This window comes from Botrytis cinerea, chromosome 1, assembly GCF_000143535.2.
Source record: "Botrytis cinerea B05.10 chromosome 1, complete sequence".
NCBI classification, from domain to species: domain Eukaryota; kingdom Fungi; phylum Ascomycota; class Leotiomycetes; order Helotiales; family Sclerotiniaceae; genus Botrytis; species Botrytis cinerea.
In genome coordinates, this window is record NC_037310.1 from 3,863,365 (window position 1) to 3,877,223 (window position 13,859).

Genomic DNA, 13,859 nt, shown 5'->3' on the forward strand with positions numbered 1-13,859 from the left:
CAGCTCGCTATATTGATTATGATATATATATCCATAGTCAATGTACTCTTTGAAGACAGGACAGTCCTTTTTGAAACTGTGATCTTCTTTCCCAAGATATTGGTTTTAGCAAAAGTAACAATATCTCCTTTGAACGATATTGACATATTCTACACTGTCGTCTATACCATCTTGCACATTGTTCGAACCCAGAGAGGAATAGTATGTTGACATTTGGGATCGCATAATAAAAGGGATTCTGTAGTTCGAATGGGGATCAAGTATCTGCACTTTTCCTTCCATTCTCTTGGGAGCTTTCTCTTGTTGGGTTATTGCAGAAAAGCTCTCAAGCATTTTCGTGATTTGCTCGATACTGTCTGCCTTTGGGATGACAGGACTCTTGGCTTGCACTTTGGTTTTCTTGAATGAAGTGACAGTATCGATCAACTCTTCCAGACCCGAATCTTCCTCAGAATCGCTCACCTCGAGGATCCTAAATTGGAATTCATTGTCTGTATATTGCATTACCCATTGAAAGACTTTATCCCACTCTACTGTACCAGGTTTCTTCAGATCTATCTTGAATCCAGCAATGCACTTGCGAGCAGCTCTTTTAGGGATGTTTTTCAAGAAAGTTTCAGTGACCTCACTCTTGATTGAAGCTTTGTCTCTAATCAAGCATTGAGCGACTTAATTATACTAACACGTAAAGCGTACAAGTACATCAGCATTGTCTTCCCCTTCCTATTTATATTTCTTAGCAAAACAACGAATGTAATCTCTCGAATACATTTTCTGATGAATATCATCTGCCAAGTACTCCTTGAGAAATGCAGGCTTGAATTTGCATTCCCAATCCCAACCTTCTTGCTGCTACTCTTTCATAGCCTTAACATCCTCTCAAAGAGTCCTTTCCACCTGCAATGGAATTCGAAAACGGAAGTCTTCCTCATTCATCCTATAATTGCATCGGAGTTGTTCCATGCCTTCACACCACTCTGTAACATTGGAACCTTGAAACCACAGCATTCCTTCTTGTCCGGGGAGGAGCAATAGTGGGGCATTTGCTCTGCTCAATTGTTCCAAAATAACAGCAAGTTGTACAGCGCTAACATACCCATCTTACAAGAACACATTGGCACTTTGCTTTTGTTTGACAGACTCGGTTTTTCATTGCTCCTTTACTTATTGAAGGAGTGATCCTTCTCCTGAAGCTTCGGGGATATCTCTCTATTCCCAAGAGTTGGATGCAGTGATCGGAATTGATGTATCGAAAGCCGAATCAGAGATCGAGTCTCTCTCCCTCATTTGACCAGCCTCTCCTTCGAATTTAATGAGTTCCATTTTGTCTGAAATGATTCTTTCCTTCTTTTTCTAATGTTTTATTCTTGATCGATTATTACAGGTTGCAATCTTGAAAGGATAGTAAGACTTTATACCATTGTTTTCATACAACTTCAAAATCTTTTACCCTTCTTCATAACTTCGCGAAAAGTTTGCGAAGTTACAAAAAGACCCATTGCATCCACGACAACCAACATTTCACCACTTTTTCGGCATATTGATATTAGGCTTTCTCTTACTCATAACCTCCTACTTTCCCGAGTTTTCGGAATAGCTCTTGGCTAAGAAAGTATCTCCACTCTTTGTCTCCCTTTCATTATTGGGCAAAAAAGAATTCACCCTTGTATCGCCAGTGAATACCCATCAGATAACTGCTAGTCCACCCCCATTCTGACCACGTATAATCAGAACTCTATAGGAATTTTCTAGCCCCATAGACTTTTGAGTTTTCACCTTGTTTACCCTGATGTCCCCCCACCCACATAACTTGTAGATTGAAAAAGCGAAAATTCTCCCTTAACTTCTAAACGATACCAACATTTCCACAGAAAGCTATTTCGTTCGAGATAGTTACAATATATTCTCTCAATACTGTAGTAGATATAAATACAATAATAAAGTTTTTCCACTCCCCCCCATTTTTTATATCAAAAGGCCACATATCGGTTTTGAGTTTTTAAGAAAACAATATCTCCCTCACCACAACAATTACGAATTGCAACACCATACCATCTACAAATATTCCAACAATCCCATTACCTCAATCTACCTATTGCACCCAATAACCACTTGCTTTCTAAAAACGATTCAAAAGCTCAGGTTCGTATATAACTATCTAACCTTTCGATGTTTTCTTCCCTGTGTAGGTCATCAATATAAAAGTATAGAAAGTAATAATGGTCACACAAGAAAAGCCTTCGCATATACCAAGTATAGAGCAAGTGACTACACATAGTAAAATGGGGTGAATCACTACATCGCGATAGCGAGGTAAAGGAGACGATAGGAGCTGGGCATTCAATTCTTTAGGAGACAACTTTAGAAGGTAGAAAATTCGATGATATTTTTAGGTCTACAGAAGAGAAGCTATAAATACTAAACGTTGGTAGCACGTGACCCTGAAGTCACGTGTTTTCACTCTCACAATATAACCAGACTTTTTGTAATAAAAGTAGAAGTCAAGATTAATACATTGCTCTCGAATATAACGAAATAGGGGATGCTGATTTTGACAAATAGTATTCAATTATATAGGATTACTAAAAAGATTCAATATAGGAAGAGTTGTAATAGAAGTTTGCTTTCTATTATAAAATTTCAATTAATCATAATTGAAATTAATATTTTAATTCTTTCATTAATTATCAAAATAAGTTTTTTCTTCCAAATCATTATATATACCTTATTATTAGATTATTTATATATCGATATCAATAACAAAAGGTTTATTAGAATGATTAACCGAAGTATCGATCAACTCCTAAAAAATCTTGAACTTAAAATCAACGATTTATTATTCAACAATTTTCTTATATTTTATAACAAACTATTTAAATTCGATAATAAAATTATCAAATAAAATCTTTTTTATTTTACACTTATTATAATCCATAAAAACTTTTCATAAAAAATCAAAAGTCTGATATTACTTATTCAATTTGTATTAAATATTTACAACAATATGTTATTCGAAAAACCAAAGATTGAAATTATATAGATTATCAATAATTATATTGAAATATATCTAATTGTTTGTATAAATAAAACCAAAAAACAAATTAATAAAAAATATAATCTTTTGAAACTTCGATTTATTTTTATAATCAATAATTAAGTAATGATTTGTTACGACGGATTAGTAACAGGCTGTAGAATCACCAACGTATAGGCTATAATGGTATTATAGGCCTCAGTGATTCAGCTGCAGTATACCGGGGGACACTAGGCACCCAAGGAAAGCCTCAGGCATGTATATAGTATTAGTCATAGGATATCCTAGAAACGTAGGATACAGCTCCTAGGACAATAGGTCCTAGGAAGCACTGAACATAACTTTGCAAACTTTTCGCGAAGTTATATTAGTAATATCCCAGAGGATTAGCCCCAGGATAAAAGGATAAGCTAGGACAATAGGAATCACAGGACAAGTGTCATGTGATCAAAAGCCGATCGACTTATCGATCGACTTGCCGATCGACTTATCGGTCGACTTCAGAACGAAGGTCTATATAGGGAATGGGTTTCATTATAATGTAGAGCTTCGTGCTCAAGACAACAATCATTAGTTTCATTACTATAGTTACGAGAATTGCAACCAGTTACAACCTTATCGAATTCCTACTTGAAGTCTAGTCTAAACCACCTCGAGAGATCTCTAGACACTTCCACGTGACCCTAGAGGCAGCTCCCGTAACATGATTTACCATACTACAAAACACTATATATTGATTCTAACACTTTGTAATATCTTATTCAATATTATTAAACTTTTTAAAGATAATAAAATACTTTCAATAAAACAAAACTTATAGATTATTATAAATAACAAGTTTCAATATTTCAATTATATCTTTCAATTCGATAATCTTTGATTAAATATTAGTAATTTAAACTTTTGTTATAGCAATTTGAATTTATAATAAACTCATAATCGATTCAATCGATTCAAATATAATTTAAATAATTACAAAATATATAATATTTGGATTATTGAATAAATCTATAAATAAAAAAATATCAGTTTCGATAAAATTGAAAATATAATTCAAAAAAAAGAATTGTAGAGATAAACCAGGTGCAAATATTTGAATAATTATTTTTAAAATATTTTCAAAATTGTAAAACAATTTTACAAAGTTTTTAAATAATAATAATTAGAATGTATAACAAACTAATAATGAATACAATTAATACAATCGGAATATAATATCAATAAAGTTTTTAATTAAAATAAAATTGTAATAGCTTTTTATAAAAATAATATAAACTATTAAGATATAAATAAAAATATATATTATATTATAAAAATAAAAAAGTTATAAAAAAGTGAGACTTTATTTATAAAAAGCAGAGTACACTAATAGTTCATACCTAAAGTAAAAAGGCAATTACAGAATATGTAGTTGGCGCCGTAACATTAGTTCAGATTTTTTTTTATATTGAGATTCCCAATTGTCTATATAACCCTATAGAATTTCATTCAGTCCGTCTAGCTCACTGTTTGGACGGAGTACTAGTAGATTATTGGATACACTGTCTACAAGTGCAAGGTTGTCGGATGATTTTGATCTGATTCGCTTGCGATCGGCCACGCCCTGGTAAGAATATATCTCCCTTTGCATATCTCTGCATGGAGTCTTATCAATCTGCCTATCCTTCTCCGGTTCGATATCTATCGCGCAGCATACGATATGCAGATGCGATATGCAGATGCGATGAGAGGAAGGAGGGCGTTCTACAAATGGATAGAAAGTAACCTTCTAAGTACAGTTTGGGTTTAGATGAGATAAGGTAAGGCAATGGGTGAATTGTGTACTTATGCGGACCCGGAACCAGGTTCTCCATCTCGTCTTTTGTCGTTCTTGATCTTTTGTTTCTTGCTTTGGTGTGCGATTTGAAGCTCGAGGCTGGAAGGACAGGACAGGAAAGGAAAGGAAAGAAGCATTGGTTTTTAGATACGCTTAAGAGATTTTTTTGTCGTTGTCGAGGAGACTCAAAAAGTGACGATGCGTTCTTTCACTTCGATACCATATGTTCCTACCGGAAAACAGATTAAAGAGCGATTTACAACTGTCAAGGCATGGGAATTGCCGAAACAGAAAAGTGCGTTGGCCCCAGAACATGTTTGGACGAATGAGGATATGGATCCGGTGAAGAAGGAAAATCAAACTTGGACTTTGTGGACTTGGTGAGTTTTATTATTATTTGTGATTCCGTGGGAATGTGTTGGGAGTTGATGAGGAAGGGAAATGCGGGAGAATATTGGGTTGATTCGGGGAAGAGATGATGCATAGAGTAGATTGCGGTGTTGGCTGATTATATATCATATAGGATGGCGTATTGGGCAACTGATACAATCACTCTGGGCACTTGGGAGACGGCAAGTAGTATTCTGGCGGTGGGTTTGACATGGAGAGAAGCAATTCCCATTGTGAGTTTATTTGACATCTCTTTATACGACTTGGATATCTCATCAGCCATCAGACCAAAACTGAAAAATGCAAAAGATGATAGTAGGAACGATCTGCGTTGCAATTCCCGTGGTGCTCAACGGGGCCATCGGTGCCAAATTTCACATCCCATTTTCAGTAGCAATTCGAGCATCTTTTGGATATTATTTTGCATATTTTTGTATTGTTTCGAGATCTATACTGGCGATGTTTTGGTTGGGTATAGTAAGTGCGGGCGGAGCACAGTGTGTTACGATTATGATATTGGCTATTTGGCCTAGTTATGCGAATGTGCCGAATCATATTCCGGAAGATCAAGGAATCACTACGCAGGGAATGATTAGGTATGCAATTTTGCTCTGATAAAGGGAATGATATTAACAATAGACTTATAGCTACTTTCTCTTCTGGATAATCCAGCTTCCACTTCTTCTTATACCCCCTACTCGTCTCCGTTATCTCTTCGTTACAAAACTCATCGCAGCCCCTGTTGCTGCACTTGCAACCATGGGCTGGTGTATCCATAAAGCCGGCGGCTCAGGATCGATCTTCGACCTCCAACCTACCGTCTCCGGATCCACCAAAGCATATCTCTGGCTTTCCTGCATGACATCAGTCACAGGCACGTGGGCTACACTATCGTGCAATATCCCCGATTTTTCCCGCTACGCACGATCTTCCAAAGGTCAATTCATCCAACTTCCCTTCCTCCCTATCATCTTCACCCTATGTGGTACAATCGGCATAATCACCACCTCAGCCACCGGAGTCATCTACGGAGAACCCCTATGGAACCCCCTTGAGATTCTCGCAAAATGGCTAGATCTCGGACACGGCGGACGGGCCGCCGCATTCTTCGCAGCCGCCGCGTGGTACATCGCACAAGTCGGCACCAACATCACCGCAAACTCCATCAGCGCCGCAAACGACCTCACGGTTCTTTTCCCCCGCTACATCAACATCGAACGCGGATGCATCGTCGCCGCTATCGTCGGAGGATGGGTCATCGTCCCCTGGAAAGTAATCAGCTCGGCCCAAACCTTCCTCTCTTTCATGGGCGGGTATGCCGTTTTCCTCGCACCCATTGCGGGGATCCTCGCGGTGGATTACTGGGTGGTGCGGAAACAACATCTTGATGTTCCTGCGCTCTATGATCCGCATGGGAGATATAGATATTGGTATGGGGTTAACTGGCGCGCACTTTTGGCGTTGCTGCTCGCGGTGTGTCCGAATCTGCCGGGGCTAGTGTATAGTATTGCGTTGAAGACGGATGGGGAAACGGGGTTGGAAACAGATGCGGTGCGGATTAGTCAAGGAGCGAAAAATCTCTATTCGTTTGATTGGCTGTTTGGGTTTGTGGTTAGTGTGGTGGTTTATGTGGGGGTGAGTTGGGCTTGGCCGCCGCGGGAGTCGTTGGTGGAGGTGTCGCTTTATGGGGATGTGCTGGTGGCAGAGGAGAGGAGGGGGAGTGAGGGGGAGAATGTGGAGGGCGGGTTGGAAGGGGTGTGGGTTTCTGGAGATGGGGAGAAGAGGTGAGAGTGGAAAGTCAATGTTGTATCTGTTGAGATTTACGCGCGAACAATATCTTAAACGAGAGGTTCCTAAAGTATGGAAATAAATAATGAGACAGAATAGCTGGTAGGATATGCTTTGGCAATATCCTAAATGTGTGGCACTGGCATGCAAGATCTCCACGCACATTTCAGATCAGTAACCTAGATATAGATTCTTAATCTACAAACACAAACATAACATCAGACAAGAATACAAAATTTGAAAATTACACGGGCCATGAAAGTTTCCGTTTTGTTAACCTGTGCTTTTAATTTGAGCTGTTGGAAATCTCGATTGGGTGGTAGGATGTGTGGAAATGACTCAGAGTTCTACATTTAAAGGTTAGAAGATGTAGAAAATTTATATGTGTAGAAAAATGTGGGATACTTACTATTTGCATATGAGAAGGATTTCAAAGGGGGTTAAATCTTTTGAATGTGGGATGTGGGATGAGGGATGAGGGATGAAGTCTTGATTGATATATGTACTAGAGATGACATGTTTATCACGAAAATATATCACTCGCTGCCTATTCGACTCTCGATTATAGACTCGCTCACTCATCAATCTGGGATTCTGATACGATACTGGCAAGGTTATATAGAATATGTCATGCATGGTACTTATTATTCCTATCCTTTCATATCATATATCCAATCAGCTCAAGGTGACATGGCATAATACACAAAACACAGATACAGATAATAGAAGACAAAAGAGAAAGAAAGAGAGAGGAACAAGACAAACGTGAACGACTATAAGAAAAGAAAATAAAATAAAAGAAAGAAACCAAATAAAACTCGAAATTCTCGGAACAAAAAGTCAAACCCCCGCGCGTGTAATCATTAATCACAATTTCATTCCAACCAAAAACCTCGACTTCCGGGCGTACTTTTATCTGCTCAACCTAGCGCTCGCTCTCGTCAACCTGCGAGCTGGTCTCGGACTCGGACTCGAATTTGAGTTAGTTGTCGATGCAACTTGTTCCGAACTCTCATTTTCGCCCGAGTCTTCCTCGTTTACTCGTGCTTCCTGCTCTGGACTATCATAATCACTTGATTCATACTGATGTATATGCGACGTCTCGGCTTCATACGTCTTCATTAAGTTTTTCCAATCCTGGGGCTTTACTCCTCTTCCTACTCTTTCGTTTTCGTCTAGATCCACACCATGCATTGCTTTTCGTCCTCGGATTTGTCCACTCGATCTTCGCACGGGTTCGGCTTCAATCTCGGGACTTAGACTCTGAATCGCCGTGCGTTGACGCGTCTTACGATGAGAGGATGGATATAAGTCCTCTTCTGGGAGTGCGGCGTATGCTTTACGTTTGCTGGGGGTGTATGGAAGTGCAGGTGGTTGACTAATCGATTTGGGTTTGTATTTGGAGTATGGTATATCGAATGAGTCTACCGGAGCTGCAAAGGATCGATGTCGTCTGATGGGTGTTGGCTGCGAGATTTTGATCCCAATTCCGGCGTCGGTTTCGACATCAGATGGAGGCTCGTAATCGCCGGCGCGGAAAAGATTCTCGTTCTCTCCGTAGTCTACATTATCGGCTTCGATACTGGGTTGTAATTCGTCGTCGGGATGTAGCCATGTGTGGTTATACGCGTAACCTGTGTTAAGGCGGTTGGAGTCGGGGTACTGGAATTTTCGTCCCCCTCCACCTCCTAATCCACCAGCAAATCCTCCCGCTCCTGGTCCCTGGCCTGCCTCAGGAAGTGGTGTAATATTTCGCTGGCGGGTACGGGCATTCATTGCGTTGGCCTTTTGGAAATGGTCTAACAAATCTTTGAGTTCGTTTGGATCTCTGCCCCCAGACACGCTATGTACATCCGCAATACCTTGATAGTTGCGGTGACGATAATGGTCAACAACGAGAAGATTGTCATCAGAATCTGAGCCGGATACAGCGATTTGCTTGCTACAGCCAGGGAATGGACAAGTAAATGAGAGATTTTTGTGTTGATCGGTAATTGAATGTGTAGCCATGTGTGTAAATATTTCTTTGCGCGTCTTGCCAATCGTATAAAATTGGCAACCTGTGCGAGACCAGGGACATAGTCCAAGGCTACTTGTATCTTCAGCGTACGATCGTCTTTCCCCCATAGGACGCATGGACTCTCGTTCGGCTAAAGCTCTTTCGCTTTCGACGAGTTCGTTTTCTCGCTGGGTGATCCAGGAGAGCGTGGCTGCGTTCTTGGCCGCAATGCGATTGAGTGTTGCAGTTCGGGCCTGAAGTTCTGAATAGAGAGGGGTGAATCAGTTATGGTTATAGGACCCGTAAGGGGACGAGGTGCAATCCAGATACGCTTAATGAGAGTTTGAAGGTCTGACAAGAAGAAAGGAGTATCAGCTTGATACCCTATGGAAATGATAGAATGGAGGAAAGAAGATTTGGGAAAGGGTTATGTGGATTGAAGCAGTAAGTAAATATAGCAAACATACCTTCAACTCGCTGTCTCAAATTCTCCGGCTCTTTTGTTCTAACAGAACAGTATACTCTATGGTCATCCAATTGAGCTTCACTGGCACCAAGCAACCTTGTGCCACATCTCAAGCAAAAGGCCTTTGATAAACCTTGTGGAGATGTGCAATGTTCGTCATGGGTGGTGATTTCATCGTTGCTCCATGCACTCTTATCAATGCCACATTTGGTACAGAACTTCTTATCTTGAACACGTCGACTCTTAGCGGTACAATTTATGACGTGCCGACCCCGTTCTCCTTCATTCTCTGCGGTACGATTCTGACCACAATCGCCGCAGAATAAAGGTGCTAGATCAAGTGGGCCACGATCTGGCTGATCAAGGCATACGTATCTGTGATGAACTAGTTCGGCATGAGTGCAGATAGCGGTGCGAAGCCCGCATTTATCACAGAATTCGACGATTCCTGGGATATGGTCTGCCATATGGCGAAGAACTTGTTCCGCTGTAAAACCACTCAGTTTGGCATCGCATACAGGACATTCAATACCATTCCAGAAATTTCGAATCATTTCGGTGTCCGTTTCTACTTGATGAGTTTCAAGATGCTCTTTCTTTTGCTCCATGGTCATGATTGACCATGACTCTCTCTCACAGAGAGGACATTGTCCCTCTTTTTGGAGTTGGACTAGATGCTGCCCATAATGTCGTTGTATTTCAGCATGCTCATAGCCCGCCATGGTCACAGAGCAGATGAGGCAGTTGTGAGATCGATCTAACAAGCCATTCCTTAGCTTCTGATTTTCATCTACTAGGCTTAAGATATCAGTAGGGGTTAGTCGTTGTGTATAAATTGTAGGAGTTGAAAGAGAAACTCCTAATGACAATTCTTTACTAGGCCCAAATGTTGGTGGTGAAGGATCAAGGCCCGGCTCAATGACAGATTGGTCTTGGATATAGGAACGACGCTGTAATGAATCTTTACGATGTTGATCTGTCATCCAAGTTTCCCATTTTGGAGTGATGGCTTTTTCAGCGACGGGTGCAATGAGTCGTGTCTTGTTGATACGAGGCTGCTGTGTTGCTTCAACAACAGGCGCCACAGGAACTGGGTTAAGATCCACTGGAGGAGGAGGTGGGATTTGACGAGTATGTCTATAGCCCCAAGGAATTGTATCAGGTTGTACTGTGAAGTGTTAGTTTGTCATATCAGCTGAAGCATGGCGAAACTCACTAAAAGGTCTAGTTTCTCTTCGCCCAATGAATATTTCGGTTTCTGTGAGCCAGTCAAATATGTATTTCCTCCAGTAGTTCTCCGTGGTTCTTCGATCCACTGCAAATGAACGATTCGTCTTTGTTTGGAGTAAAACAAAATTCGAGTCAAGAGCATCATCCCAGTCATCATACATTTCTTTCATATTTGCCCTGAAGTTCTCCAGGGAGGTGTTGTGTTGTTCGTCCGTAGTATCCCACTGCCAGATACGTTCACCTTCGGCAATATCGTGAAGCGTGAAAACTTGATACTCCGGACGGAACCAAATATTTGAAAAAGTTTGTACGCGGCCGAGGAAAGCGTTTCTAATCATTTCGCCCTTATCAGCATCTGGCAAATCTTCATTAATTTCCATAATGACAGGCGCTAGATTTTCTTCACGTTCTATAGCGCTGAACCACATGGCGACAAGACTACCGTGCGGAAATCTTGAATTCTGGCTATGTCGATGAACCTTTCTCAATCGTTCTGAAATAAAACTGTAAATATGTTGATACTCATTTCGTTCAAATGCAACATCCCTCTGGAAGTCATCGCCAATTAGATGGAGGTATATTGTATCCTCGGGCTTTTTTCTCATGTCGGAATGAGGTGGAATTGTTATAGTGAGTTGACACGACAAATCAACATCAGGTACAGCATCGGGATCATCATCAGGTTCTGCAACAGGTTTTGGAAGATTTTTCTGTTGTATTACTCGTTCAATAACCCACTCCCAAGTTTGAGGGGTTACTTCCATACCGCCAAAATTAAGAGCATGTTCGCTAACTCCTTCTTGTGTGGTGGAAAGTCGTGGATTGCGTGAGGGACGATCTTGACCGTAAATGGCAAGGAAAGCTCTTACAAATGAGGGCTGTAAGTGATTTAGAGAGTATGGCACTGCGGGTCTGAGGTTCAAGGGTACTTTCCAGTAACTCTCCGCATTTTCTTGTTGACTGTATAACCTGACTATTTGACTATCTTGCGGTGGTTCGACGACATTGTGTTGCGAGGGTGCGTATCCACTAATATTACGCACGAAGACGCTTGTTTTCTTAGTAGCACCGATAAGATATTTTTCCCTGAGGGAGAGGAAATCGTTCCTATATTGTGTTCTGTTGAAATGCAAGGCTGGTAAAATGCGATCTTCAGTGTGAATATCAACCAAGAAAGACCAATCTGATCTCGGATCTATATTCAAGAGTTTTGTGACGGTGTCTTTGAAACCAAGATATGTTGGTCTGGTAGATTTCTTTCCAAAATACGAATAAATTGGATGCTGAGTTGTTTTTTTATCATCATCTGGGAATTCTTTTGCCAAACGATTTAAATCCTCATAGAACATAGGAACATCTTCACCAGGAAAGCGCTCTTCAATTATAATACTGAGCTGGTCGTGATCAACTTTGCCAATGACCTCCTCAATACTTGGCCACTTCTTTTCAAAATCTTCATGTGAAGCTATTGAATACGAAATTTGTAGTGGTTTATCAATCTTACGTGGATCTACCTGGCGATAGATATCAACATCGAAGTGTAAATCCCTATCATTTGGAATCCCAAGAAGCCTATGAGCTGAATTGAGAAATTCTTTTTGGACCAAATGTGTACGGCGAGACCTATGTCTGGGACTTGGGCCCCGCAGGTTAAGGTAAAGCCCTCTTAGTCGAGGGACGCGATCACGACGATCCGCACCGCCACGCATAATGACGGTTGAGCCCCAGTCACCATCGCTACTATCTGCAAGGTCTAATTCCTCGATAGACCCAGCGCCACCTCGCATGCTTACTCGAGGACCTATTGATATTAGCAGATGTATCTCAAGGAAGTTTTAATAACGAACGTCGGATGATCTGGTATCCAAAGGATCTCTCGATATACGAATCTAAAAATTCTAGAGGCTTCTCGGAATAGAAAATTCTCTGTGTCCGAGGGGGAGAAGGCGCAGGGTCTTCTTCATCGTCTTCTTCATCTTTCCAATCCGGAGTGATGACCATAATATTATTCAATGTCATTGGTGCCACAGAAAGACCAAAGTGAACCATTGCCATTTTTGTTGCAAGATTGTCGAGCTCTCCGTCAAAGCGTCCACCTGGGCCAATGTTCTCATAGTATTCTCTACTTTGTTCATCTCTAACAGCTTGTACTTCATTACTCCACGCCTGAGGATTGATCAAAATCTTTTGAATTTCTTCATAGTTGTCATCAAGAATATCGGATATTCTCTCAGATTTGAGGAGCTCGGCATAATATGCACGAGTTTGCTGCCACAAGCGATCTTCAGGCCGAATATCTGGCATCCATTGTAGACTTCGACTCTTGTTGTTAATTTCGTCATAATTTTTCTTGTCTAATTCTTCATCGAAATATTTATCAATAGCTTTAGCATGTTCGCGTCGTAATTGAGCAACTTCCTGCTCCGAAAGAGGGTTAGCATTCCGAGGAGCAACAGGTACCTCGACTGGTTCCACGGGAGGAGGCAAGAAATAATCTTTTAAAGCCGAGATTATGCTGCCTAAGGATTGTCTGGGCGAGAGTGTTGCCATAGTAGAAGATGTTGATTGTGAAGAAGTTAGGGAATGAAGATGGAGATAGTATCTGAATAGATGGAAATACAAAGACAAGGGAAAGGAAGTACCCAAAATTTCAAGGGAAGACTGAGCTCTAGCAGCTGAAGCTTCTAATCATTCCTTTGTTGCTTCAAAGGACGAAAGAGAAATATCAAGGACAAAATCTTCGGTTTGGACAGAATACTTGTCCTGGACCACGACTTCCATAGTCATGAATTTGCATTGTTAATGTTCTTTGATAATGACCATAGAGCAATGCATATGGTGATCCTGGGCGAATAAAGCCAATTTGGGACCATTTGAATAAGGAAACACGTCGTTTGCGGGTTTGAAACTCAAAGAGCTAGGTACTTATTCTTTGAACACATTCCTTGAAGTTGGAACCTCAAAGGTTCCTTGGACTGTAATTTGCGACGACCATATTTACGGTGAACGATGTGCTAAGATACTGATGGATTGAGTTTCAGTGTATCATGATAGCATAGTGAAACATCGATTCCATAAGGAAGAGATTGATGTTATGATCATAAAATGCTGCATCCAGTTCGGGTCGACAGGAGAT

At 40.7% G+C, this 13,859-nt stretch overlaps 2 protein-coding genes across 4 annotated transcripts; one reads left to right on the forward strand and one right to left on the reverse strand.

The window, feature by feature from the left end:
• Nucleotides 1–4,525: 4,525 nt before the first annotated feature.
• On the forward strand, nucleotides 4,526–7,277 carry BCIN_01g10990 (hypothetical protein). Of its 2 annotated transcripts, XM_024690949.1 has the most exons (4): nucleotides 4,526–5,230; nucleotides 5,374–5,473; nucleotides 5,550–5,836; nucleotides 5,888–7,277. In XM_024690949.1, the coding sequence occupies exons 1-4, from the start codon at nucleotides 5,049–5,051 to the stop codon at nucleotides 7,026–7,028; spliced, it is 1,710 nt and encodes a 569-aa protein (XP_024546720.1). In that variant the 5' UTR covers nucleotides 4,526–5,048; the 3' UTR covers nucleotides 7,029–7,277. The 2 variants fall into 2 exon arrangements, with proteins under 2 accessions (XP_024546720.1, XP_024546719.1); XM_024690950.1 differs by lacking the exon at nucleotides 5,888–7,277 and having other exon boundaries at nucleotides 5,527–5,809.
• A 295-nt stretch (nucleotides 7,278–7,572) lies between these two features.
• Nucleotides 7,573–13,367, reverse strand: BCIN_01g11000 (hypothetical protein). Of its 2 annotated transcripts, none has more exons than XM_024690951.1 (4): nucleotides 12,571–13,367; nucleotides 10,710–12,524; nucleotides 9,495–10,661; nucleotides 7,573–9,289 (listed from the first exon to the last, which is right to left on the reverse strand). In XM_024690951.1, the coding sequence occupies exons 1-4, from the start codon at nucleotides 13,271–13,273 to the stop codon at nucleotides 7,941–7,943; spliced, it is 5,034 nt and encodes a 1,677-aa protein (XP_024546721.1). In that variant the 5' UTR covers nucleotides 13,274–13,367; the 3' UTR covers nucleotides 7,573–7,940. The 2 variants fall into 2 exon arrangements, with proteins under 2 accessions (XP_024546721.1, XP_024546722.1); XM_024690952.1 differs by having other exon boundaries at nucleotides 8,946–9,378.
• Nucleotides 13,368–13,859: the final 492 nt, after the last annotated feature.

What these genes read in the sequence shown, in the direction of transcription:
- BCIN_01g10990 (XM_024690949.1), top strand. Translation starts at nt 5,049, where the DNA reads ATGCGTTCTTTCACTTCGATACCATATGTTCCTACCGGAAAACAGATT. An exon ending in GGAGAGAAGCAATTCCCATT is followed by an intron (nt 5,474 to 5,549) that starts GTGAGTTTATTT and finishes AAAATGCAAAAG; the next exon opens with ATGATAGTAGGAACGATCTG. An exon ending in ACTACGCAGGGAATGATTAG is followed by an intron (nt 5,837 to 5,887) that starts GTATGCAATTTT and finishes ATAGACTTATAG; the next exon opens with CTACTTTCTCTTCTGGATAA.
- BCIN_01g11000 (XM_024690951.1), bottom strand. Translation starts at nt 13,273, where the DNA reads ATGGCAACACTCTCGCCCAGACAATCCTTAGGCAGCATAATCTCGGCT. An exon ending in AAGAGAAACTAGACCTTTTA is followed by an intron (nt 10,662 to 10,709) that starts GTGAGTTTCGCC and finishes AACACTTCACAG; the next exon opens with TACAACCTGATACAATTCCT. An exon ending in TTTGAGACAGCGAGTTGAAG is followed by an intron (nt 9,290 to 9,494) that starts GTATGTTTGCTA and finishes CTCTCTATTCAG; the next exon opens with AACTTCAGGCCCGAACTGCA.